This window comes from Eublepharis macularius, chromosome 13 (genome assembly GCF_028583425.1).
Source record: "Eublepharis macularius isolate TG4126 chromosome 13, MPM_Emac_v1.0, whole genome shotgun sequence".
Lineage (NCBI taxonomy): Eukaryota > Metazoa > Chordata > Lepidosauria > Squamata > Eublepharidae > Eublepharis > Eublepharis macularius.
Window position 1 is genome coordinate 4,256,934 of NC_072802.1, and position 27,560 is coordinate 4,284,493.

At 47.3% G+C, this 27,560-nt stretch overlaps 1 protein-coding gene across 1 annotated transcript in view; it reads left to right on the forward strand.

The window, feature by feature from the left end:
* The window catches only part of AR (androgen receptor), a 201,129-nt gene that overhangs the window by 83,235 nt on the left and 90,334 nt on the right, over positions 1-27,560 (forward strand). Inside the window, exon 2 of the mRNA XM_054996389.1 lies at positions 23,939-24,090. Coding sequence (XP_054852364.1) covers positions 23,939-24,090 — 152 coding nt within the window. The remainder of the gene's footprint in view (positions 1-23,938; positions 24,091-27,560) is intronic.

The following is a 27,560-nucleotide window of genomic DNA, read 5'->3' on the forward strand; positions in this document are numbered from 1 at the left end:
TGGCCAAAGGCCATCACGATACAAAGTTAAGAAAAGTAAAAATAGAAATCCACCTTACAAGCATAAAATACAGTTATTAAAATAATAAAAATACAATACAATTAAAATGGGACCTTAATAAATAACAGATAGTTATGAAAAAAGTTATGTTTCTGTGGAAACCATCTTGGCCCTAATCTTTTTTGCAGCTAAGGCAAACAGGGATACTCTGCTAGTGACAAATGAATCAGTATCAGATAACAAAAAAACTAATTTGTCAATATCAGAGGTAAAGTTACGCCCCACTAACAAGTTAGCAAGAAATTTAGCTCTAACCTCTGCATACATGGGACAAACATCAATATTAGCGACTTCGCTGACAGCATCGTCTGAAGCAAGCCCCAGGTGTGTTTGGATGCAAGCTTTGATTGACAGTCACTCAATCAGGCGTCTGCTTCTGACCGCAGAGGTCATCCACAGGGCAAGGTTACTGCCTCTTTCAAAACATGTGGACCGGGAATGTTTGCAAAGCAGTTCTGAGGAGTGGGGCCGGTAGGTGCAGATCATTTGCAAGCGCAGTACATTGACCTAAAATTCACAGCATTTGTTCCACATTTTCTGTGTTGCTTCTTCCCTTGCTTCTTTCCAGTATGTTCTTGTTCAAGATGGAAGGCACTGCATGCTTGAGAATTGGGGGCGGGGAGCGGGGAGTTAGTGTTAATCATCAATTTAAAGCCAGGTTTAGCTTAAGGACCAAGAAATCCCCAGACTGCCCATCATGACCCGTCTACTAGGATAACATCCAGCAGCAAGGGGGAGGATGCAGGATACGTGCGCAGTTCACATTGAACTCTAGCCATTGTCTTGTGTGAACTCCAGAAGGGGCCCAGAATCCTCTGCAGGCAGCTCAAGGAGAAAGGCGGGCAAGTGTGGCTTTAAGAAGATGGTGGCTAAACAGAAGCCCCCCCCCCCCCCCCCGTCTCTCTATGTAGTTTTGGGAGCAGCATTCAGACAAGATCAGGGTTTGGGAGCTCTCCAAACTTCTGTGCCTGGAGCAGAGCCCTTTTGGGGTGAGCAAGTGAAGCCTTTGCTAGTCTAGCTTTGATCTTTACAGCTTTGATCTATCCACGGGTTTCCACAGACATATTTTTTTTGGCCCTTAGTTTTCACCTATGCTTTGTGTGTTTGTGTGTTTTATTCTTTTGAGTGGTTCTTTTGAGACCACTTTTACCCCAATCCTGTTTTAGAAAGCTGATTCTCACTTGTTTTCCCTGTGTGGAATGCTTCTTTCGATTTTGTTTGTCCTGCCATTGCCCACCTACCTCTAACTCACTTTTTGATTATTTGTTATTCATCATAGTCAAACCACTCCTCCCTCCCTCTGCCTTCCTTCCCTCTCCTGGCTTCACTTTCAGTCTTTTTTTTCTTAAATCATCATTTTCATAATGTTATGATGATCTTCTAATAACAGGTGCAGCAGGTTCTCTGAATTCCCAGCTTTCAAAAAAGTAAGGCTCTAGCCCTTTCCACGGATGAGGTATAAGGGAAAGGGCACATCACAAGTGAAGGGGGTGGAGACTTCTTTAAATGAAAGCTGGGGATTCAGAGAACCTGCTGCATCTGCCGTTACAGTGTTAGGTCATTGTAACGTTATAAAAACGTTTTCACAAATTGCATGTGCTAAAAATATAAAAGCGGAGGGGCACTGTCACATCACTGATGATGACTTCACCCTTGTTTGGAAATCCTGCGCGCGTGTAGGAAACAAGAGGAAGAAAATAAACCCACTCCACAATGTAGAGGGGGGGAAGAACTGCACCCAAACTGATTCCCGTGTTTGTGGATTGACTGCTAAGAAAATCAGGAATAAGCTGATTGTGTGGAAAGCCAGAGGCAGGCAGGCAAGAGGCTGTTCTCTGTGCCTGGAGCTCCTGGCTGGCCGCTCTTTGCTTCTCCACTGGTCTCATTGAGTAAATATTACCAGGCTTAATGATTTAATAGGGGAGAGTAACTGTGCCTTCTCCCATAAGAATAGCATGCTGTTAAGCAATAATGTAATCCTTTTTGTAGCATGCAAAATAAAATAACACCCTGCTAATGGCTTTTGTCTGATCTTTAGCAAATGTTCTTTCTGTCATTCTGGCAGGGCCTCTCCAGGGCATGGAAGACTGGGATTAAAACTATTTTGTTTCTTGTGATCTCTCTGACACTCACACTCCCTTTACATTGCCAGCAGGGACTGGAGTTTATAGAATTGGAAGCCTGCAGTTGGAGTGAAATGAAATTAGAAAAGATTAGACAGGACAGGTTCAGGTTGTTTCCTTGGGAACTGGTTAGGACTCTTGGAACACTGAAGGCAACCCCAAGGTCCTCTCCTTGGCGAGTCAGGTAGCTCTCAAGTCACAAGGATAACAACAGTGTTCAGATGTGGCAGCCGGGTGACCGCTTTGAAGGCTGCTCTCAGTTTCATCCTCCCTTTTCTTTTTTTCTTGCATTGCTCTGACAGCCTGGATCATCTTAGCCAAGGGTCAGAACCAGAGTCTTGTGGACAAGTTGATAGTTAGCGCTGCTGCACAAAATTATGGGTTTTGTGAACGGGTTATTAAATTTGCAGCAGAACCCACCACCACCACCCCCACGCAAAAAAGTTGGGTTGCATACTTTAATTAATACAGTAAGCGATGCAACATTAAGCCACATCATTAGAGGGTTTGGTTTTGATTTGAATTTGTTCTGCCTCCAGTGCACTTTAGGAAATGCCACGGCGTGGCTTGCTACTATTGAGCATCAGGCAGTTGTGCTCAGTCAGACAGTTTGTATGCTTCTGATGCAGAAGAGGAAAATAATTAACAACTTTGCTCTTTGATGGATAATATACTGATTAAGGTTCACGTTTAAAGTTAAAGAATTGCTATGGTGATGTCTTTTAGTAGCTCCTACCGGGGTAACCCTTTTTGTGAAGCAGGGATACATTAATATAAGGCAGATTTAAGTATATTGTCTATGGCTTTCACGGCCGGAGAACAATGGTTGTTGTGGATTTTCCGGGCTGTATCGCCGTGGTCTTGGCGTTGTAGTTCCTGATGTTTCGCCAGCAGCTGGCAAAACGTCAGGAACTACAACGCCAAGACCACGGCGATACAGCCTGGAAAGTCCACAACAACCAGATTTAAGTGATTGACAATGTCTGCCAGAAATATGCTCTTGTCAATATTTATTTGTATTATATATTGTCTGCCTTCTCACTGAGACTCAAGGTGGATTTCACATTAGAAGTCAATATAATCAACAACTGGAACATTCCATGAATAATGAAATAGTTGGAATGCAAATACAAATGTGCAGAAATTTGAAAACAAGTAGAAATCTGATGTAGAGCTGAGACAATGTATTTAAACATGACATATTAAACAGCACACAAATTATCTGATAGGAATATACTTAGATCAACAGACAGTAAACAGTAATATACTCTATAGTCCCTGTCCCTCTACTAGTGCATCTCTTTGAACTGTTTTCTTATAGCACAGCCTGATTACCTGTGTAAAAAAATCCTCCTGAATCATTCAATTTGGCATAGTTTGCAGAAAGCGGAGAGAGTAGGGACGCTCCTAACATTGTCAAGCAGCCCATTCCATAAAGCGGGTCACGAGAATGTGCATCTACAAGCATGTGTTGATTTTGCCTATTTGCAGGGTGGCACCTACATAAGGCTCAGTTCAGATGAGCAAAGCTGCCGTGTCAGAGCATAGGGAGAGAGGCGGTCCTGCAGATATGAGGAGGGGCCAAGGTAATAACAGGATTTGTATTTGAGAGCCAGTACCTTGAATTGAGCCTAGTAACTGATGGGAAGCTGACGGAGTGACTGCAGATTGGAAGCCGTATGCCTAGCTCTTGATAATAGCTGAATTCCGGCATTCTGCGCCAACTGGAATCTCCAAGTTGACTTCGAAGGGAGACCTAGGTAAAGTGCACTACAGTAGTCTAGTCGATGTTAGTGGGGCGTGGATTCAGGTGGCCAAATCAGCCGTGTCAAGAAAGGGGGCCATCTTCTGGGCTGAGTTGGCAGAAGGCATTTTTTTGCAGTTGCATTAACTTGCCTCTCTAGCAGTAAAGCTCAATCCAGTATAGCCCCTAGGCTCTTAACTGAGTCAACAAGGGTTAGTTAAACTCCACTGAAAGTGGGGAGTACAGTGTCCTTCAAGATGCCCCTCTTCCCAACCAGCATCCCCTCTGTTTCGTCTGGGTTCAGTTTCAGTTTGTTCACTTTCAGCAATTTGAGCACAGCTGTCAGGCAGTAACTCAAGGTCTCTATGGCATCACCAGGGGATTTGGATAGTGAAATCTAGAGCTGGTGTGGATGGTTTCAGAGAGATCCCCCTGACTTAAGTGAAGTTCAGCATCTGCAAAGCAGACACTTGTCCTTCCTGCCTATTGAAATATTGCCAAGATACGACAGGCGCATCTTTGGCCAGGATTCAGCCTTCATAGAGGGAATTTTCCTTAATCTTTTTATGGAGGAAAGAGTGAAACTTTCTGTTGAAGACGCCTAGTGTTCCAAAGAGTAATTTATAGGCCTGTGTGAGATTTGCTTTATGGGCGTAAGGCTTTTGAACAGGTGGTTGAGTAGCTCCAGGCATACCTGAAGGGTCCTTCTCCCTTTGATCACTTTCAAACTTGTTTTATGCCTGGTTAGGGGGTGGAGGCTGCTTTAATCATGCTGATAGATGTTCTTAGACTTCAAATAAATACAGGGATATTCATCATATCCTATCTTTTGATAATACTAAATCCTTCTGTAGCCTCTGGACCCCGCTCGTTTGTTCCATCACCTAGAAAAGAAGACGGGGTCTATAGGCACGGCGCTGCTGGTTTCAGTCCTTCTCATTGTATATAATGCGGAAAGTCTCCCTGCCGACTCAGTGGGCTGCCCTGTGGTGAGCCTCAAGGTTCTGTCGGCTGTCCAGTGTTCTTCAGCATTTATATTAGACCTTGAAATAACAACATCTGGATCTTGCGGTTGGGTGTCAGTACACAGGTGACACTCAACTTTATATAACTTCTACAGTGTTAATTTAAGCTTCTAAATGCAGCTATCACAATCTAAAATCAGTGCTTAGATATCCTGGCCGAGGAGGTAAATAGATGGAGGTGATACAGTTGGCACAGCTGGTGCTCTCATGAGATTGATTTACTGAACCTTCGGTGGTTTAAAATGGTTCACAGATAATTTGTTGCTGGGCATAATTGTTACGTGAGAATCAAGTGCAGGAGGTGGCCAGGAAATTATTTGTTTAGTTGTGCATAGTGAAAAGAATATTCTCCCTTATAGACTTGACTGATCAGGCCAGTCTGATTAGGGGATATTTGGGTATGCCCAAGCCCAAATTAAACCTGAAATTGGTTGTTTCAGGTCAGCTTGACTCAAAACACTTGTGAAATTCTAAGAGTAATGATAAATTATGTCCCAGAATTTCAAATGTTTCACTTTTGGGGAGGTGTAGGAAGAAGGGAGTGAGGGGGAGGAAGTGGGCCCTGGCTCCCAGCTGTTCTGCGGTGCATGATTTCCTATGGGCAGCAGACCTGTCCTTGGAGGCCGGGAGTAGGCTCCGTCAGCACACCCCCAGCTGTTCAGCAGCAAATATATGCTTCGTCTTTTAAAGGGCCATTATTTTCAATGGGGGTGGGCCTGGCCTAACAGCTGTTCTCCGGGGGGGCGCTTTCTCTTCTTCCCTGTTCCTTATGTCGTTTCTAAGGTAACTGCACTAGTTGTTGATTTGTTTCTTGGTTCTGTTCAGGATATCGGATCTAACCTTTACAGCCCTTCACAGCCTCATCCTCACAGATCTAAGAAATGCCCCCTTCTGTGCATTCATTAATCTCTGTCCTCAAATTGCATCTCATCTCATCTTTAAAAGTACAGCTTGGATTTGTAGACAGAGGGGGACATCTTTTCATTCAGTGAAGCTGAGAAAAGATTGTCAAATTGATTCAGGCCTTTTTCTCTCCTTTTAAATTGCTGCAGCCTCAGATTATCTTATTGATGATATAAACAAATGCAATATTTAAGTGAATCAAGAGGTTGCAATTTCAGACTAAGTAAGGGTGCAAGCAGGCTTTAAAAATTACAGAGGTATTCATTAGAATAACTGATGCTGCCTTTGAAAAGTGCAGTGGCCATCATCCCAATTGTTCTAGGTCTGTTTGATCCCTTTTCTTATTATCAGCGCTGGCTGAAACATTGCTAGCACCCCTGCCAATATTTGTAAGTGACTAAATGGAAAAACCCAATTTCTTTCAGTGTGTTTACTGCAGCTGCCCCCCTGCAGGTCAGAACACAGTTTCTGTCTCCCAGAGATGCTATCTTGCACTTCTGCCTTCCTGGCGGCACAAACAGACAAGGGGGGATTCATCTGGAAACATACTCAAGGCTGTGGCGGAAAAGAGAAACAAAATTCAGTATGTTTGCAGACTGAATGCAGAGTGATTGACAGAATAGAAAACCTGGCAAAACTGGCTCTTTTCAGCCAAGCATCTGGCAGAGAATATAGAAGCAACCTTCTTCCCACCGAAGTCAACCAGTCTTTCCCAGTCCCCCTTTCAGAAATGCAAGCATTTCCGTACTCATACAAACCGATGAGATATAGAGAATTGGTGTATTGTTATCATTATTAACTTCATTGATAGTCTCCCGTTCTCGTTGAGGCTGAAGCCTCCACACATGTCTTGCATATAATGCAAAAAGCACATGACCTAACAGGCCGTGCATTGTGACGCACCAGGAGCTTGAAAAATCAGCTGGAAATTGTGACACATCTAGTCTCACGCTCAGGGACTGGTAAAAATAAGGTAGACATCGTTTCATCCCTGCAGGCAGTAAGCATGCTTACCCCAAACATCAAGTGTGGATGGGTGATTAGACCTGTGGTCGTTTGTACAGGCTCATTATCACATGTCACTGAGCCTAGTCGAAGACCACAGGTACACACGACTGCTTGATGTTGCTTCTTTGTTTTCCCCTTGCCAGTTCAGGTACACGTGGAGACTTCCACACATGTCATTCAGCTGCCTGACACACTGACATCTCATTCAAGCCACAGGCTTGAGGTGTCCTTGAGTCATTTGTAAAGGTAGAAGTCTTTGCGTCTTCCTGGGCCAGCAGAAGAGCAGAGGCATGGGGGCAGCCTTGCCAATCACTCCAGTGATACCTGGCGCCTCGGGAATGTTACAGCTTGTAGGACTGGCACACAAACCGGGAAGCCATGGGGTGGTCAAAATTCTCCATAGGCAGCACAGTGAGAAAGAAACACGACGACAGATCAGAATGGGATGAACTGCCGACGCAGCAGCAGCTGTGCTTGGAAAAGGAGGCTGCAGGGACACTGTCTTGCAAGCCCCGTTTCTGTCCATGCAGGAGCTTGGAAGTTTAATGGCCATTCCAGGTCTCAGCCCATCAGGGCTTTCTCCTTATTTACACCTGGTGTGTGTTGTTTCACTCTGGGTAACCTGTTGCCACTAGCTGACCTTGAAGAGTATCTTCTGCTAAACCTCTTTAGCACTCCTTACCCTATGGCCACTTAAAGGCTCAGCATTGGTTTTGCTTTTGTGACTTGCTGTGGGGACTAAAATGCTGTTGAGCACAATGGTGGTGATGAGTGACTGCTGCTCCCTCACCTTCCTTCTCCGTGGTAAGTGTGACTGAATTGGGCTAAATGTAGGTGAAGAAATCAGTTTACCAATGTTCCAAATTTAATAAAGAAATAACTAGCGCGGACAGCAATTTGAAATCACATCAGAGCAATAGCACACAGCCCCTAACTCTGTACATGCCCTAACAGATGTTAAATCAGGACAGGGTCCCTAGTCTCAGAGTTGCAAGCATTTAGAAATCACCCATTACCTGGGTTCTCAGGGTCTGGGGATTTCCTCTGTTCAGCTACATATGCTCAAAATGGAGTTATCACTGAGAGCAAGAGAGAAATAACAGCAAGAGAGAAATAACAAGACAGCTTCTCATTCATGTCTGAGTTTAAGTAATTTCTCCTTTGCCTGCCGTTTGTGGGTCGTCATGTTTTTTCTAGGGGTGCCAGGTCCCCCGGTCCTCCTGGTGGGAGGTGGGGCCCCCAGCCGCGCGATGATGTCACTTCTGGGAAGTGACATCATCGTGCGGCTCACTGCTGTCCCCGGCAGTGTTCCCACACTCCATGGGGGTCCTGTTCAGGCTGAATTGGGCCCAATTTGGGCTGAATCGGGCCGCTGTGTGGTGTGGGAGCGCTCCTGCACTCCACAGCAGCCTGTTTCAGGTCGATTTGGGCCCGATTCAGACCCAAATTGGTCCTGCGGGAGTGTGCATCCAGGAGGCCTGTGCCTCCCCACCGGCCAGGTAAGTGGGGACGGGGGGTGGAGGATGGGAACAGAAGATTCCCCACCCCCAGCAGGGGAATGGCAACCCTGATTTTTCCCTAACCTCAAGAGGATGATCTTCTTTGTCCCTTTAGACCTCCCAGCTTTGTGGCTTGAGTGTGACTCTAGCCTGTATTCTCCCTTTTGTACCTGTTACCTTGCAAAAATGCTCCTTGTAATCTCTGAGCCTGTACAGAGTGCAGACACAATTGATGCAAACTTTGAGATGAATTCTCAATAATATTCAGCTGAAACCAGCTTTGAATTATCGCCTTTCTCATAAACTGGTTTGCTTTCACTGGCTGCTAGAAATCCAGACTCGGCTACCCTGTTTTCTAATGTCTCACCTCTCAAAAACATGGTACCAGAACACTGGCATGGACCGTGGCCAAAACTGGGGAGCCAGGGGCTGCTGAGACTAGAGGGGGACAAGGGTTCTGGCAGTGGGAGTGAAGGTGTGGAGAAGGTGCAGACATCGGGCTTTTTTTCAGGGGGAACGCGGGGGAACGGAGTTCCGGAACCTCTTGAAAATGGTCACATGGCTGGTGGCCCCGCCCCCTGATCTCCAGACAGAGGGGAGTTGAGATTTCCCTCCGCGCTGAGGGCCATCTCAACTCCCCTCTGTCTGGAGATCAGGGGGCGGGGCCACCAGCCATGTGACCATTTTCTCCGAGGGCAACCCACTGAGTTCCGCCACCTCTTTTACCAGAAAAAAGCCCTGCCTGTAACAGTCATTGGATGTCAAATCAGCATGCAGTGCAGATTGTAGTATAAAATTACAGCATGTGCTAATTTGTTAAAAATAAGAAGAGAAGAGAATTCAAGCTGATGAAATAAAAATAAGATTCTAGTTTGGCAAGACCCTCCCAGTTTTTATGAAGGGTGTTACTTTATTGTATAGCAACACATGTTAAACATAACTTGGCCAGTGCCTGTATTTGCCATAAAACAGTGGTGGTCAAACCAGCCACGGGGGTCACGAGGGGAACAAATTTCAGGGATTTATTGACCACTCAAAGTGTCAGAATCCCAGAAAACGGAAGGCCATTCTTTTGTGAGTAGAACAACCAGAGCAGAGTTGAAACGGCCCTGTATGCGGCAAGATTCAGCCCTGATCTCAGATGCCTTCACAGACAGGGCGTTTGTTTGATGTTAAACAAAGCAACTCCCATCAGCAGTGCAGAATTCAGTGCTATTTTCCTACTTCTGCAGCCTCTGGATTTTTGGGGCCAGTCTGGTCTCCAGGGAACACTCTCTGATCTGTGGGCTGCAGCCAATGGAGCTACATCTAAATACCTGCATTGACACTGTAAACAGAATCCAGAAAGAGGAAAAGGCTATCACAAGGGGGGGGGGCGAGGTGGATCACTCTACACATTACTTGAGCTTGTTTGGAGGTTCTTTACTTCTTTTCATTACTTCTTTTACAAGTTCTCCACAGAGCCAACGCATGCTCCACGCAGACACATGTAAGCTCTGGGGACTGGCTTCTGTTAAAAAAACGAGAGCGCACATGGTCTCAGAAAGCCACTGCTGTGGGAGGGAGAGCTCACGTCTTTTTCCCAAGCTTTTTTTCCCTGTGCAAAAACAGTTTGGAGGGGAGAGATTTCCCCATTTCTGCTGCTCCATGTGGAGGTACTGTGTGTACACGCGGCAGCAGAAAGGGGAAAACTCTCCTTCCCAGCTCTACTTTGGCTTGGTGGGAAAAAAAACTTGGGAGAAAGGCAGGAACCCTCCCTCCCCTGGCGGCAGCTTTCCAAGCCCATTTGCCCTCTTGTTTTTTATAGAAGCCAGTCCCCAGAGGAAAGTAGTTGGCTCCATGCAAAGCCATCTGTACATTCTTGGAGAATGCCCTGGGTGTGCAGGAAAAGTAGGACTTTGTAGATTAACCCAACCCCTTACGTCTTCGGCCCCTCTGCTCTCCAGTGCCCTGGCCTGTTGAAGACTGACTGGGCAAGCTCTAGAACGTTGAGAGCTGTTGAGAGTTGGTTCAGCAGAGAAAAGGGAAGGGGGATTCCAGGAGGGCCTCACATAATCCTGGAGGAGAAGATTTGAAGAGCAGGGGGGAGATTTCCAAATTACAGCCCCCCACATACACAATTCCTTGTGAGCCCTCGGCTTGTATGCTTTTTATGTGTTTGTTTCTACCCCACCTTTATTCCCGATGGGAAGTGCTGCTCAGTGGTGGAGCATCTCCTTGGCATGTAGAAGGTCCGAGGAGGTTCAGTCCTCAACAACTCTAGTTAAAGGAATTAGGTGGTAGGTGGTGATGGGAAAGTCCCGTACCTGAAGTGCTGGGGAGTGGCAGTTCTGAGTAGATGATACGGACTTTGATAGACCAGTATAAGGCAGCTCCTTGTTGTGTTCTCCTGTCCTCCATCTTATAGTCGTATAACAACCTTGTGACGTAGGTTAGGTTGAGAGTGCGTGACTGATCCAAGGTCACCCAGCAAGCTTTCGTGGCAGTAGGGATTTAAACCTGGGTTTCGGATCCTAGAAAATTCAAACACTTGCACTGGGCTTTGTGTCATTTTTAGTTGGTCTTAATACAGGGTGGCACTTTGCTCTTAGGTCTGGATTTGACTCAGACTTGGAAATCAAATTGCTTTGGTCTTGTATCCTCCAGTTGACCATTCCTCCTTTAGGGAGAGAATTTATGTCACCCTTTTATTCCAAGTCTGTATGGTAGAGGAAGCCAGAGGTCTCCGGATACCCGGCGCCTTAAGTATTGGGTAGGGATGCCGCTGCTGACAGCATTTAGAAGGGGACTGAGCCTGTTGCTCGTAATTCAAACAGAATGTGGCGTGTGTAGAATGTTGGGAGGCAGGACCCCAAGCGTGAGCGCACGTCTCTCACGGTGCTGCCGATAGCGAAGTACCCGATGCTTTCCCCTGGCCCACTGTAAGGATCGCAAAATCCCACACGCAGGAAGAAGCCAGTCGAAGAAATCCTGTGTGTGAACACACAAATTACAGATGTCTGCGATGCGGCTGCCCTTGAAAAGGATGTTCGACTCCTCTCTCCTCTTTTATTGTTCAGGTGTAAATTGTTAATCCAAGCAGTGGCAGGAGGGAGTGGACGAGGTAGCGGGGGGGGGGGGGGCTGAAATGCCTGTTTATTCAAGATTGCCCTCAGAGAAAACAGGCGGATCGCTGCAATAAACTATTGACACCCTGGTGATTGTTACCGGGCTAGCTGAGCGGTTCTTGGCTGCTGGAAAATGCCTGTACTGTGCGCCACGTTTCCATGTCCCCTTAGAGCTGCAGAGAGCATCCTAATCAGGGTCTTCCATCTTGCACCAAGGAAAAAGACAGGGCAAGTTTGTTTCTTTCTTTCCTTCCTAAAGCGATGTGAATGCCTCCGACCTTGACTTTCCAGTCATGAACCGGGTGAGGAATCTCTGGCCGACGTCATTCCGGCACCACCCGGGTTTGCTTCGCGCTGCCTTATCTTCATTTTCTGGACTTGCCAGCTCTGCCAGAAGAATTGCTGTGCATTTTTTAGACAGCATTTGCAGTGTCTGTTGCCATGAGGCAGATGCAAAAATAAAATCAGATGCCACCTTTGGGTCTGAGTGGCCTGGCCTCTCTCCTCGCACCCCTTGTCCCTACGGGCTTCTCTACTTATCTGGCTCGGAATGTGTGCTTGCCAGTTGTGTAAATGGTGGAGAGTTGTCGATGTTTTCATGCAAAGGAGAAGAGAAGAACTTGCATGGGATGGATTTTGAAAATGTCATCAGGATCTAGATTCGAATCCTGACACTGCCATAGACTCATTACGTGGCGGTAGATAAGCCACTGTCTCAGTTTCTCTTTTGATAATAATGAAGTATTCACAGTCCAGATCTTACTACATTTCTTTGCATGTCTCATCATATTAATTATACTGATTTACTCTGTGTAATCTGCCTTGAGTCCCAGTGAGAAAAGTGGACAATAATCATGACATTTCCCTTGAAACTCTGAGCCCAGTTGAGTTTTGAGCTTTACTATAAGTCTGTCTGGCTTAAACCTGCAGTTCAGTTCTTTTCTCTTGAAAACTGCAGACTGGGTGTTTCCCATTGTAAGCCTGACTTAATGCCATGCGTAGATGTCCTTTCCCCACGAGCCATTTTTTGTTCAACCCCTCCCCCAGCTGCTTTTTCATTCAGAAACATTCCTAAAACAATATTTCATTGTTTCACCTGGACACCCCTCTGCCCCCTCAAAGGTCACTAGGTCTCCCTGGCAACTGGTGTGTGTGTGTGGGGGGGGGTCAGTACTCACTGATGTTCTTTCCGTCATTCACATGCACACCCGGTCTGCACATGACAGCATCACTTCTGGAGGTGGTATTCTTGCTCTGGCTGAGGGAGTGCCCCTGCACTTTGTGCAGGGCCAGTTCTTTAAGAATTGCCCTGTTTGGGACTGAAATCGGCCCTGCGCAAAACTCAGGAGCCCTCCCACAGGCAGTGTGATGCTGTCACTTGTAGAACTAATGTTGCAGCCAGCCAGGAGCTTGTGGGCACTGCTCATTTGTCCAGGTTGCCTGCCAATGGCAGGTGATTGCCAAGCATCTTACCCTCTCCCACTGCTCACTGGTGATCAGCAGGCACAGAAGCAAACTTCCAGGAGTTTGCCCCCCCCCCCAGCCACGGGCATCTGGGTACCCCCCTCCCTCCATGGTGGGAAAAGCAACTTGTGTGGCAATTATGTGGACTGGGAAAACTGGGTTAAATCTTATCATTCCTTAAATCATAACATTTTTTAAAAAATACTGCTGGCTTTTGTTACATAGATTTGCATGTAACATATCATTTGCCTAAGAATTGCATGTCTGAGAGGAGATTAGCACCCCTTTCCATTTCTGATCTGGAAATGCCTTCAGATCTATGAGCAGAGATGAAACAGGACCTTTTTGGTCCTGGCTCCAACCTGGTGGAACCCGGGCCTGGCAGGATTGACTATCCTGTTTTAAGCTGTAAGTTTTATTATGACTGTTTTATAAATGTAATCTGCCCTGAGCCTGCCTATGCAGGAGAGGGTGGAATAAAAATCTAAATAAATAAATAAATCAATAAGAAAGCCTTTCTATAATTCATTATTTTAGCTGATGTGCAAGAGTTTGCCCCATCTTGATGTTAAAAAAAATCAGCTAATTATTTTACACAGCTCACAGCACCACATTCTGCCCCTGTTTCAATGTTATTTAAATACAGGTTTGTTTAATTTTGTTTTATGTCAATAAAGGGACTGACTGACGGACGGACTGACTGACTGAGAAAATCTGCTGTTAGCTCCAGTGGTTCTGAGCATGCCCAGCTGTTTAAAGGGGGGTGAGGGATAAAAGGAGAAGTGGCCGCCGGGTCTGAGTTGGGGAATGCCTGGAGATTGGGAGGTGGAGCCTGGGGACGGCAGAGTTTGAGGAGGGGACTTCAGTGGGATCTACTGCCACAGAGTCCACCCCCCCAAAGCTGCCATTTCCTCCCTGAGAACTAATCTCTGCAGTCTAGAGATCAGTTTCAGTTCTGGGAGATCTCCAGGCTTGCATCTGGTAGTTGGCAACCTTATTATTGAAGCAGCCAAAAGCTTCTGATATTTTATATTTCTTTTAGCAATTCTTAGACACTAAATGCACAAATGACACTTGGGCCGTTTCCACACGGCTTACCTGAAGCCGGGCCATGCCACAACGTTGTGGATCGTGCCAGGGAAAATGCGAAATATTGCATTTTCTCGCGCGATTTTTGCGTGACGTTGTGCGAAAGTCGCGCGAGAAAACGCAATATTTTGCGTTTTCCCCGGCACAATCTGCAACATTGCGGCATGGCCCGGCTTCAGGTAAGCCACGTGGAAACGGCCTTGTGAGAGGTCTTGTAAACATGATTGAAGGTTACCTGTGCATTCTTATTCTGTTCTTGTTCTGTGGGCTTGCTCAGCCTGGGATTCTACTCCTCAACATCTCCTCTTGTTGCTCTTCTTCCCTTGCACTATTTGTATCCCCTTTGTGACCTATTTGTGGTGTTTTGCTGCTGTACAAAAGGTCTCCTCTTCAACAGCAGAAAAAACATTGCACAAAAAGAAAAAACATGCTGAACAATGACTGGAAGGCTGTTTGTGATGGCTTGTCAATGTAAGCAAGTGAAGCTACAACACTGCACAAAAGCTAATTCTGAAACACAATGTGCATGAAGACAATTATTTGTAGATTTTATATCGGTTTATCTGTATACCCTAGTCATTATGAACTTTGGCAAATGGCTCATGCATCTGTGTCTGTTCAAAATTCAGAACCGTCAGGGGATTCCCCCAATGCCTTGATTCCGTATCAGAAACAAGACCAGGTAACACGGAACTCCAAGATCCAGGGAGAAATACAGCCGAGGAGAATTTCTGAAGCAGTCAGAGCCCTCGATTTGGAAGTTATGGAATTTCCATTCATTTTTGTGGTGGTGGAGGCTGGCTGCAGCCCAGTCCTCTGGCAGCGCACCAATAAGTGCTGGCCCAATTTGGGGATTGCTTTAGTGGCTGAATACTGCTGTGTGAGGCTGGGGTGGAGGGAGCAGAAAGAGCTTCTGTAGGGAGAGAGCTTTCGATCCACTCTCAGCACCAGATACGGCAGACTCATTCAGCAGACTTCGGACTTTCCAGGCCCGCTTTCACCCCTCAGGAGGCAGCCTGAAAACCACTGAGTTGCAACTACATGGCATAAAGTTATGTGACATCAGGAAGAAGAAGAACCAGAGTTAGGACCTCAGTGAGGGCTGTGCACCCCACAAGCACTCATGGAACACTGGAGGTGGGTGGGCTGGAGTAGGGGAAGAAAGAGAAGCTGTGGAAGAGCTTTTGGGTAGGGAAGGGTCAGTGAACCTGTTTGTGCCAAAACAGAAGTCCTCTTCAGCCCCAAGTGGCCTGTCTTGGCTGTCCTGGTGCTCCTCTGATTACGCATGCAAAGAGAAACAGGAGGCCACATGGAGCAGTTGTGCTTTGCACATGAGCACTAGCAACAGGTCCTTCCAAAGAGCAGCCCAAATTTTGCAGTTCTGCAGAGGCTCTTGGCAACCTCCCTGAGGCCTGAAGACTGCTGAGCTTGTTTGTCCCTGGTGTTCTTTTGAACCTCAATCACAGAAAGAGGTTTACGCCTAACAAAAAGAATAAGATCTCGTTTAAAAGCAGGCTTACTCTGCTTTTCTCACAGTTGTACAGTAGTCTTATTTTTTTAATTCCAGATTAGGAGATCTAGTATGTATTCAAGAGTAGGAACGTGGATTAGAAAGTCTACTCCATCAATTACACTTCCTTGGAAAACTCTAATCCTCTTAATCATATTTAAACCAGTCTGTTGAGTGAAAAGAAAGATGACTGTAGTTCCAACTAATGATTTAGGATCCTAACCTAATGGTGCATGAATTTCAGTGGATTTAGAAGGCTGTAACTCCGCATAGAGTGCATTTAAGGGTTAACCAGAGTTAACTAGACATACTCAGAATTTAGAATCTGAAGTGAAGTTCACAGAGAAAATATTTCATGAAAGCAAGTACAAACAGTCTTGATAAAATGAAGAGCATGCCCGTACATGAGCAAATGTCAAAATTATTACTGGAAAAAATAAGTAATTTTGAACTTTTCCATTTTAGCTCTGTGTTCCCCTTTCAAGTAGTTCTTAGTTTGTTTAGCTTTCAGCAATTAAATCATAATTCGAATTCAAATTTCTTTGTGTGTAACCCATAAATTGCAATTTCTACTGCTATGCAGATGGTGAGTGAGGCAGGAGGGTTCCATGTTCTATTAATTTCTACCAGACACATTTGTGGGATATAATTGGAGTCCGTGCTCAGCTGCAGAATCACTTTTTAATGTCAGGATCCAGCCATGGAGCAATAAAGCAATGCGGAAGGAGCAAGTGCCTTTGGATATGTACAGAGCATCTTTCTTCAATGTTTCTCCAACTTTTCAAACTTGGCTCCCTCATGCTCAGCTTGTTCTTCCGTCTCCCAGCATCAACTAGAGCCTTCTTGCACGCAGGTTGCGTGGAGCGTGCCATGATCTGTGGGCTGGAGTGCTGGTCCGAGCTTTGGAATTAGAAAGAGGAAGGAAAAAAGACAAATGTGGCCCCCACCTGCGACCACACACAGCAAAACAGGACTGAGCAAATGCGGCTGAGGTGGTGGGGCAAGTTTAACTCCATGTCAATAAATGCCCGTCTCCTCCTGCTAGAGGGTGTTGAGCCCACTCGAGCCGTGCTGATGAGGGCAGGAGCGCTTCAGCCTTGGAGTCCTCTCCCTGCAACTTGGCGTCTTCCCCCTCCAGGCGTCCCACCCCCTACAAAGAGGGTGTAATTGAGATCTTGGGTACATCATTCATTAGGAGGACAGGCTCCCAAGACAGAGCACCCCATTTCCAGACAGGCCAATGTGGGCACCTTTTTTTTGAGGAAAGTTGAGAAGAAAATTATGGAATAGGCTAGTTTATTCTGTAGTTTAACAGGCATATACAGCATGGTGAGGGAGAAAAAAGTTAACAGGTGTGTATTGCAGAACAAGAAGCAAAACCACATTTGTTGATCATCTCTGGACAGTGTGAGTGGCCAGGATTCCACCCACAGAGGGGCTTGTTTGCACACAGAGGCACTTCTGGGACAATGGCCATTGGTTTTCGACTGTGTTCTTGAAGGTGCTTTGCGTCTGAGATATCCAAGCATTTGGAAGATAGTGGCAGATCTGTTGCTGCAGCTGTTAAGTCTGTTTGCCACAGAAAATGCTAAGTGAACCTTCCAAACTGAGTTTGTCACAGGAAGGTTTGGTGTACTTGACTGCCAGCCAAGAATTGCTTGCATGAAGCATTTACACAGAGACTCGGTGGTTCCTGGGTAAAGAGGACTGCCCTGCTGCTTGAGGGAGAGTCAGATCCTCATAATGGATTTCTGAAGAGGACAGTATAACTGTTGCATAAAAGTTTTGGGAGGGGACTTATCATGCCCTGGAATTGGTTGGGAATAGCATGAGCTGGGAGGCCTACTCCTGGGGTCAGCAGTACTGGCCTTTCTGGATGTCCAGTCATTGCTTGGCTGCTTCAGAGGGAGGAAATCTCTTTCTTCCAGTTCATTCTGCTCTGGTGAGCAAGATTATGCCTTCCCAACATTTAAATGACACTCAAACGCCATCATGGGCGAACCGTGCTCTCCCACAGGCAACTCTTCCATTGCTGTTTGGAAGGCCACGTGCAACAGGGGTGCAAGAATGTCTCAGTCAGCTGCTAATAGAGACAATGGAGACCCTTGCCCTCCTGCTCCACTGCCTTTGTGAACTCTCCCTGTCTTTTGGAAAGCCTCCTGCACTTGGTGGATATCTTATGTACTAATAGCCAAGTGGCCCTGATCTGAGGAGACTTAAATCTGGAGATTGTAGCTATGAATGGACAAGACAGATCTTCCTGCACACCTGAAAAAATGTCCTGGGTTTGCAGAAAAATCTGAAATCTAAATATATATACACACATTTTTTAAAAAAAAAATGATAAAAGGAGCTCCTGTAGCATTAATCAGATGCCCTCAATGGTTGTTGCTAGGTAACCATGATAGTTCAGCCAGTATTCCAGGCTTAGTTTTTGTCAATAAAAGCAGGGGCCTTTCCAGAGCTGTTTTGGCTTTTGAGAGAGGGTTTATTGGACCCTCCAGCAACCACTAGGTGATATAACACATGACTTGTATGACTCACCCAGGCCTGACTGCTTGCTACTGTTCAAAAGCAGCCCCCCCCTCCAGCCAGTGTAGTGTAGTGGTTAGAGTTTTAGAGTAGGCTCTGGGAGACCCAGGGTTGAATCACCAGTCTGCTGTGGAAGCTCACTGGTTGACTTTGATCCAGTCACACACACTTAGCCTAACCTACCTTTCAAGGTTGTTGTGAGGATAATGTGGAGGCAAGGAGAATGATGTAAGCTGCTTTGGGTCCCCATTGTGAAGAAAGGCAATATATAAATGAAGAAAATCAAGATATATAAATGAAACTGGGGGCAGATAAAAGGTAAGTTTAGTGGGTTTGAAGGATAGCTGGACATAGGGAAAGGTGAGCATATAGAAGCTGCCGGGAGGACGGAAAGAGGAAATAGTGTGGGGAAAGGAATATAGGGGGAAATGAAGTACCCCCACAAGTGCTTGCAGGTTCCCCACCATGCAACTGGGCCCTGCTCACTTAGGGGTGCCATCCTCCAAGCAGGGCCTGGAGCTCTTCCAGAAATACAATCTCCGGGTGGCAGAGATCAGTTTTCCTGAAGATAACGGCTACCTTGGAAGGTGGACTCCATGGCATTGTACTCACCTGAGGTCCTTCCCCTGCCCAAACCTTGCCCTCCCCAAGTCCCCTCCCAAAAACTCAACCAGGAATTTCTCTACCCTGAGATGGCAACCCTCAGTGGCACCACCAGTTTCCAGCCAAACTGGAGAGAAGCTGCCAACTCATGGTTTAACCAAGCCGCATCGTGCTAACTTCAGACCAGGATGGAGTGCAGTGGAAGCAAAACTGTTTATCTCGCTGGATTCCATTGGCTCAGCAGATGGCCCTGACACACCTGCTTGGAAGAAGAATCTGACTTTGCAGCGGCCATTTACCACTCATTTCTATCCAGCACTGTTCTCTCGGGCTTCTGCTTATCCGTGTGAATATCAAAGGTGTTTACTACTCCAAAGCTGCCTGCAGTTATGTCTGTAACATTTGACTTTCAAGCGCGTGACATCTTTTCAGGCTGGGCATTTGATGTTCTCATTACGTGCTCACGAAGCCTCCCAGAGGCAACCGAGTAGCAGATTGGAATGTCTCCATGTGACGTAGGTGTTCAAGGGTAGAACTTGTGGCACAGCCTTCCATTCTCTGGGGGAAGTTGTGTGGTTTCCAGCAAAGTTAATTGGAGACATAGGTGGGGCACCTCCCAGGGCTGCCGACAGCATCACCAAGACACCCGCCCCCCTCCCCCATCCCACATACTGTTAAATCCTTGGAGCAGTTCTGCAAGTATTTTTAAGATGTGAGAAATGCCACTAAGACATTTCTTCTGGCTCAGTCAGGGAGATTTTCATACACGAAGAGAGGAAAGGGGGTGAGACGCAGGTATGGGGCCCAAAGGCTTGGGTTGTGACATTTCTGTGCAAAAATGTAAAGTATACAAATAAGCACAAGGATCATTTGTGAGCTGCAATTGGTGGCAACACAGACCTGGAAACTCTCCCTTGGTTACATCTGAGAGCCAAGCTACAAGTGACACCTTACCCAGGTTGGACACTTGTCAGCTTCCCTCAAGTTTTGATGGGAAATGTAGGCATCCTGGTCTTGCAGCTGTAATGGAGAGCCAAGCTCTAAAACCAGGATGCCTACATTTCCCATCACAACTTGAGGGAAGATGACAAGTGTCCAACCTGGGTAAGGTGTCACTTGTAGCTTGGCTCTGAGAACTTCAGAAGAGTCCAGAGAGCTCCGAAGTCATGCTGTACCCTCCAGCACCTGGAAGTTCCCATTCTGTGCGTGTGTGTGTGTGTGCGTGCGTGTGTGTGCGTGTGGTGGGTACGTCCTTTTTCTTTCTGAATCTTGGAGTGCAGATAGAAGGGGCAGTGTTGCACCTTCGCATATTTCAAGGTACGGAGAGGAGGCAAAAACATCTTTCCCAGCAGTCTCAGTTTATTTCCGGAACTTGTACAAAGATAACAAACCCTGACTCTACTTTAGTGATGCTTTCGTCCTTGCTGGCAGCCTTGTCTCCCCCGCCCCCCCCCCCCCCCGCCTCTAGTGATAACCCAGTCAACAGTCCATAGGACAAGGTGAGTGTGCTGCAGATGCAAAGGGTGGCTAGGACAGCAGCTGCTTGGCCAGATGGAAGAAATGGGGGGGCACAATCCTGGTCTTTGCAGGGGGAAAGGAGACCCCCATTGGCCTCTTCTGTCACTAGACTGGGCCTATCAGCCTGGCAATAGCGCTCAAGATGATGGCAAAGGGGTGGTCTGTTAGTTTTTTTGTAGCAAAAACTTTTAAAAATCTAGTGGCACCCTAAAGACTAACAGCCTTTATTTCCATATGAGGTTTTGTGGGTCACAGCCCACTTCATCAGGTAGATTTGTGAGTGTGATGGAAGACCATACTGAGGAATTTCATGGGATAGTTTGGAAAGGGGGAGGCATCAAGGCTTGATGTGAATTACGCTTTGAGCCTTTCCAGTGTCAATTCTCAGTATCAGAGGAGTTGATGAAGAAAGGTAGGTGTGAACATTGGACGGCAGGCTGGAGGCACTGGTTCATGGTTGCCCCTCTCTAGTCTATGGCTCCAGTGGTGGCTCAAGAAGTGGCACCGACTACCCCACCTGTGCAGTGCCTGCAGCTCAGCCGTATGCAGGACATGTTTTGACAGAGTTGTACAGAACTGAGTGCCGTGCTGATTGTATAAGAAACCAAGGACCTGCGCACATCAGGAAGTGTTTTCTTGGCAATTCCAACTCTTACCACTTATTTAGGAGCATGGCTCTGTTTTTCTTTAATTAACATGGAGGAAGTTAGTTGATAGGAATCAGCATTATACTTTCAGACATGCTTCCTTTGCTCCCAAAGGGATTTGCTCTGAAAGCAGAAGGCTGGAGGAACAGTCAGAAATGCTGGTGCCACTAAACTCTGGTGAAGGAGTGGTGGGTAGCACTTAAAATAAGGGTAGCTGTGATATTTGAAGCTATCAGAATTCAGTCAAAGAAAAGGGTTCTTCAGGCCCTCCTATTGTTCTGAAATTGCTGGCAGCATTTCTGAATCTTCAGCGCTCACATCTGAAATTGCAAGACATTTCAAACAGTCTGATTGAAACCATCATAAATGCTTACCCTGTATGTAAGTTTTTTATGAAAAAACCCAGTTTGTTCAGTAATCTTGTCATACTGTCTCCCTATAATCTATCTCATCACTTTTTACTTACTGCTTGTTTAAAACCTGCCCGCTGTCATCCTTCTTTAGGATTCCAAGTCAGGTGCGCTGGGCAATGAGCTTCCCGAGACCACACTTACAAGTATTAGGGAACTACGCACAGAATTTGCTGTCCAGGTTCCAGAAAAACAGCATTCTGTAATAATGAGCATTCACTTTCAATTTCGTGAGAAACCACTCCTGGGAGAAAGAGACTGGGAGCTAAACTACACAAGAACTTTCTGGAAGTTAGAGTGGTCCCTCAGCGGAACAAGCTTCCTCAGGAGGTGGTGGGCTCTCCTTTGGAGGTTTTTAAGCAGAGGCTAGATGGCCATCTGACAGCAATGCTTTATTCTGTGAACCCAGGCAGATCATGAGGGGGAGGGCAGAATGGGTTACATCAGTGCTTAGTTCTCGTGGCCTTCTTACAGCGCCACCTTGGGGTCAGGTAGCAATTTTCCCCAGGCCAGTTTGGCTAGGGATCCTGATGGTGTTTCGCCATCTTCTGAGCATGGAGCAGGGATCACTGGGGCAGTTGGTGGAATAGATGTGAAGTTCCTGCATTGTGCAGGGGGCTGGACTAGATGAGGTCCCTTCCAACCATATGATTCTAAGATGACCAACACAAGTTGAGTTCCCGCAGGCTTACCTAGGAAGTGTAGTTGGGCCCAGTTCCCGAGCTCCTGGAGGAAAACCCAAACAGAGCAGATTTTTGTAAGAGACACTCTTGCCAAAATCTGCTCCACTTGGGTTTTCCTCCAAGACCTTGGGGGTGGGGCGGGGCATGTCAGAGCAGCAGCAGCAGCAGGGCCAGAAGGACAGAAGGGAAGGAATCAGCGAGGGGAGCCCGAGGAGAGCCAGGCCTGAAGCTGCCAGGTGGCGAGCAGTGGCAGAAGGAGCTGCTGAGGCTACGGCTGTCATCACAGCTGCTAGACTCAAACCTCCCTTACCACAGAGCTCCGTGCTTGGGGGACTCAAGTCTCCTTCCCCTCTCTGTGAGAAGGAATGGCTGTCTAGCAGCTGCGGCAGTGGCAGCAGCCTCGGCCGCTCCTGCTGCTGCTGCCGCTAGCTGCCTGTCAGTTTGGGGCCTGGCTCTCTTTGAGCGCTCCTCGCTGACATTTTCTTTCCCCACCTTCTGGCTCTGCTGCTCTAACATGCCCCCCTCCCCCGCCCAATCTCTCGGAGAAAAACCCAAGCAGAGGAGATTTTTGCAAGAGGCGCTCTTGGTGCGGAGCAGGACTACATTTCCTAGGTAAGCTTACGGGAACTGGACACCTTTCGGGCATCTCGTGTAATTTAGCTCTGAGCTGTACAGCTGTTGGACTAGGATGTATTAATGCGCTTAAGGAAACCTGCATTTCTCATTTCCCAGAATTTTTGGCAACCAGCAGAGCCATATTTGTTACTGTGCATGAACCATTCTGGGCCTGGTTTTGCAGAGTTTAACAGCAAACGTTTCAAACACCTAGTCACCAGTGACCCATTTGGAGCTGAGGCCCACTTAGAAATCTGCTCTTGGTGACCTTGGAGATCCAGGTCTGAGCTTTCCCCTGCTGTCCCAGGTGCTCATCGCAGGCTGGGGCAAAGCTGAGGTCTTCATGCCAGAGAGCCCAGGTGGCAACCTGAATGAAGCTCTGACTGTGAGGTGGAGATTTGGGTTCCTGTTCACCCCATAAACTTAGTCTTGTTATTAGACAGCAGAGGCGAAACTCTGAGTGCTGCTTGGAATCCATACTTAGCACCTGAAAACAGAATCCGTATTGGTGCTGCAACTGGATTTGTAGGGCTCTGTGTTTAGGGTGTAGGGGTTCCCTGTTTTTCTGTGGCAGAAACTGAAGAGGTGAAGTTGCAGAAATCCGCTCCGGGGGGGGGGAATGTGGCAAGTTAGTTGCACCAGTGGTGTAAAATTATTTTTCTGTTATGTATATTTTATTGAATCATATGTACTCAAATTATACATTAGTGTTCTTGTGTCCTTTTTATGGCCCTTATGCAGTTCACAGTAGGTTAAGGGAAAATACAGGATGCTCTTTTCTGACAGCCCATTAAAGGACCTAGTAACCCCCCCCCCTCAAGATGGAAGCCCTCTAAACCAGTGAGAGACAAACGCATCCCTCACTGAACTGGACTCCTTTGAATATGACGGGTGTCTAGCAAGAACCTTTCAAACGTGGAAGCCTAATCCAGCCCGGAGTGCCTGTCTCGTCTCCCACTTGCAGGATCAGAAGGAATGCCAGGACCTGTTCCAGCCTCTTTCTTCTACTCCAGAGAGGTGCTGGAGTGGAATGAAATAAACTGCCCTCTGCGCAATTGCAGTAGAACCACATCTGGGCCTTCTGGCCACCCCTGTGGCAATTAGCCGCGTACTGCCGCTTGCCAGGTGCTTGAGAGCTTTTCAGCTTTTTGACCCTGGGCAGGCAACCCAAACATGGTTGAAGAAGCTCTTGCTGGACCAGTGCAGGGGGGTGGGAGGGGCGTTCAGCTTGGTGGGTCGCATGCTGCACACAGGTGCAGACCACCAGTCCAGCTCTGGCTTCCTGTTCACCAAACTCTGCTCACTAATAATGGTTGAGCCCACAAGTGCCTGCCTTGCTCACCCATGGCAGTGCCACCTCTGTTGATGCTTTGTTTTTCTTTCCTTTTGTATCCAAAGGTTGGAGTCGGCCAGGGACCACATGCTGCCCATTGACTATTACTTCCCACCACAGAAGACGTGCTTGATCTGTGGGGACGAAGCTTCTGGGTGCCACTATGGAGCCCTCACCTGTGGGAGTTGCAAAGTCTTTTTCAAAAGAGCAGCTGAAGGTAATGCGTCTTTTGTTGAGCGAATGGGGAGAGTGCAGATTGGAACATGATCCTGGATGTATCTACCTGGAGATCACCCAAGGATAGGTTACCAGTCAAGAATGCCTGTGGCAGGTTGAAGCCTTGTGGTTGCCTCTCTTTACCTGGTCATGGCTACGTGTTTCTGTTGAGGAGAAACTACGGATGTTCACACGCAGCTTTGTCATCAAGCCCATAACAGCTCTTTTCTAACATGGCCTCATCTTCTCCCTCCACCCCACCTTGCCTCTTGCCTAGGTTCTCTTCTGGCCCTGTATCCTCCCTCCCAAAGCCAGTTCTTGAGTGCTGGACTGAGGAGGGAGTCCCTGGTTTAAATCCCTGCTCCCTTCAGAAGCCTGGATAAAAGGAACTCGCCCTGACTAGCATCAGCACAATAGTCCCTCAAACTTGGGGCACTCAGGCCAGTGATTTTTCATTCCCAGACCTCTTCACTGAGCTGTGTTCTCAGCCATTTGGAGTGAATACAGGCAGCCATTTATCCAGTGATAATTTAACCACACTGTTTGTTGTGACTGTTTGGTGAGTCAGCTTTCTGTCCTGTCAGAGGAAGAGGAGAATTGTGCCAGAGATCTGTGTTAGACCTATGGTCTAGGGAAGCAGTGAAACAGCAGTTTCTGCTCCTCCATTTGTTGAAACCATCCAGGGGACCAGCTAAGAAGTGCCCTGAGCCAGAGTGACCAGTTTCCTCATTAGTGGAGTCCCTTCCCTGTTGAACTAACCGTTGATCCCCAAGGTCCACAGTAATAGCTGCCCCGTTGCTACTTATACTTGTCTGAGGCTTCTGAACTGTCTCACCTTCCTCATTGGCTTCTGGTTTCCTCACACCAACAGGGCTTATTTTCTGGGGAAAGAGGTGGTGGAACTCTGTGGGTTGCCAGCACAGGGGGCAACTCCTGGCGGGAGGTGGTACCCCTGGTACCACATGCGTGTGCGCAAAGTGCGCGCATGGTCCCAGAACCACACAATGGTCCCAGGACCACACAATGATGTCCCTTGCGGTCAGCTGGAACAAGGTGGGACTTTTAAAAAGTTTAAATCACCCTAGGCAGAAATGATTACATGGCTGGTGGCCCACCCTCTTATCTCCAGACAGAGGGGAGTTTAGATTGCCCTCCATGCCACCGAGCGGCACTGAGGGCAATCTCAACTCCCCTCTGTCTGGAGATCAGGGGGCGGGGCCACCGGCCATGTGACCATTTTCAAGCAGTTCCGGAACTCCGTTCCCCCGCGTTCCTGCTGAAAAAAAGCCCTGGAGGCCAAGAATATGAAGCTCAGTTCAGTAGGGTCAACTCTCCCAGTCAGCTGCCCGTCACAGTATGGGTAGGAACTGAGTTTAGAGAAAAGAAAGATGCATGGCCAAGTGGTGCTGTGTTCCCTTTGGTCAGGTCCTCTCATCTAGGCCCCAGCCTTGAGTTCTACTGCCTTATCATTGCTGTTCCGCCACAACTGCATCTTAACATACCCAAGCTTGAGTTCTCATCTTACCCTCCCACTCTGGTGATGAAGACGGGGCTGAGCGGGCTTGGACCTCCGTGGCTCCCTTTGAGTTTTGCAGTCTCTGTACTGAGCAACAGGAGAGGAGGTGGGGGAGAGGCCTCTCCCCCTCCCCTCACGAAACATGACAGGCCTGTACGTGGTTACTGGACCTTACGTCTAAATGACAGGAGCACCTTCTCCAAAGCCCCAGGTGTGACTGCGCCCCTTCGGTGGTTTAGTGTAGTGGATTCATTTACAGTAAGGACAGACTTTGTTTTTCATTTAGAAAATGCAGGCAAGTGAGAAATTTCATTAGACTGAAGGGTAAGAAAAGACTGTGGATTGTAAACGTGTCCCGGCAAGGCTGTGAATCTTTGAAACCCAGCTGGGATTTTCAGAGGGCACCTGACTAATGCCAGTTGTAATTTTTCTGCTAGTGGGGACATCTACTCAATGCGCAGGCTGCTGCAGGTAATAAGTCATTTGCTAGGTTTTATGATATAATTTAGCAAAAAGGTACTTCTCGGTCCGCCAGCCGACACTCTGGCACTTGGGAACCAGCTGTGTTGTTCCTTCAAATATATGTTCTCTAGCTCATCATGGAAGGTTTCTGTGGCTCCTGCTTTTCAGGTTGCTCTGTGCAGAAGTACATGTTGTGCAGTGTCTGCAATTGCGGTGGAGCCACTCAACTGAGAGCTTCTGCAGCCACCCAGAGCAGCGGAACTAACACAACAAATCAGCAAGATGGGGAGATTGAATCCCAGACTGCATTATTTTCAGGGGGGGGGGGTCTGCCTGCATCTCATATCTACAAATGCTCACCCATGTAAAAAGCTCCCTGCAGGTAGTAAATTGAACACCAAGTAGTAAATTGTGCCAAACTTGGCTATTGTTTGTAATTTGCTATAAGGAGGAAATATATTACATGGGAAAGCTTTAACAATATGAATTTCCACAGTTCTGGGAGTGCGACTTGATTAGCCGTACCCACTCTGTTCATAACACAACCCATTTTCACATTCCTTTCTAAGTTCTCCAGCCAGGTTTCAACTCCGTTGCCTTCCCTTTCCCTTTCCCTGTTTCTCCTCCTCCTCCTCCTCCTCCTGGCCTTTTTATCAGAGCTTCCAAGCTGCTGGATTGCAGCTGATGTCTAGAACTGGGTGACAGTCTGGTTGTCCTGAGAGCTCCAACGGCCCCCTCCCACTTAGCAGAGCCCTGCTGGCTCCTTGGGACAATGAGGCAATATTGGGACAATAGCTAGGGGGCAGTGGCAGGACACACGGAAGGAATGTGAGCAGACATGAGCCGGGGCACAAGGGAGACCCTCCTCTGGGACTGTGACGCTGGCCACGGAAGTTCCTCTCCCCACCCCTTTGCATCTGCACAAAGCCATTCAGTGCAGCTTTTCTCTGTAGTTCAGTGCCGGTTACAACGGACCACACAGGCAGACGTAGAAGATGCCTTTTCAGGGGCCTTTTTGCAAAAAGCAGGGCTCTCGTGCATTCCAGCACTACACTGTGTGGCCTACAAGAACGAACCACGTTGCCCTTTTCCTGGCTTCGTCGGCTGTCTTTCGGCTGGTCCACACAGGGTGTTGCCTGGATCCTTCCAGAGATCAGGCCAGCCACTTACATGTTCAACCCTTTTATATCTTTCCTGCTTCATCACAGTATTGTGCAGCTTTGATGCAATTCCCCTTTCCCTTGGGTTTTCTTTTCTTTTTGACATTCTTTCCAAAACCTACTTTAATCCAGTCTTTTGGGGAAAATTTCATCACTAAGAGATTGTGGCAACCTTCAGACAAGATGGAGGTACCTTTAGCTGGCATCATGTCTTGCCTGAAAGTTGAAGGTTGCATCTTGGCAGAACACTGTCTTATGATGTTTAATATTAACAAGAAACTGGGGCAGGGGGGTCAAGTCTCAGCTTTGTTGTCGTTGTTGTGGAGCTGATGC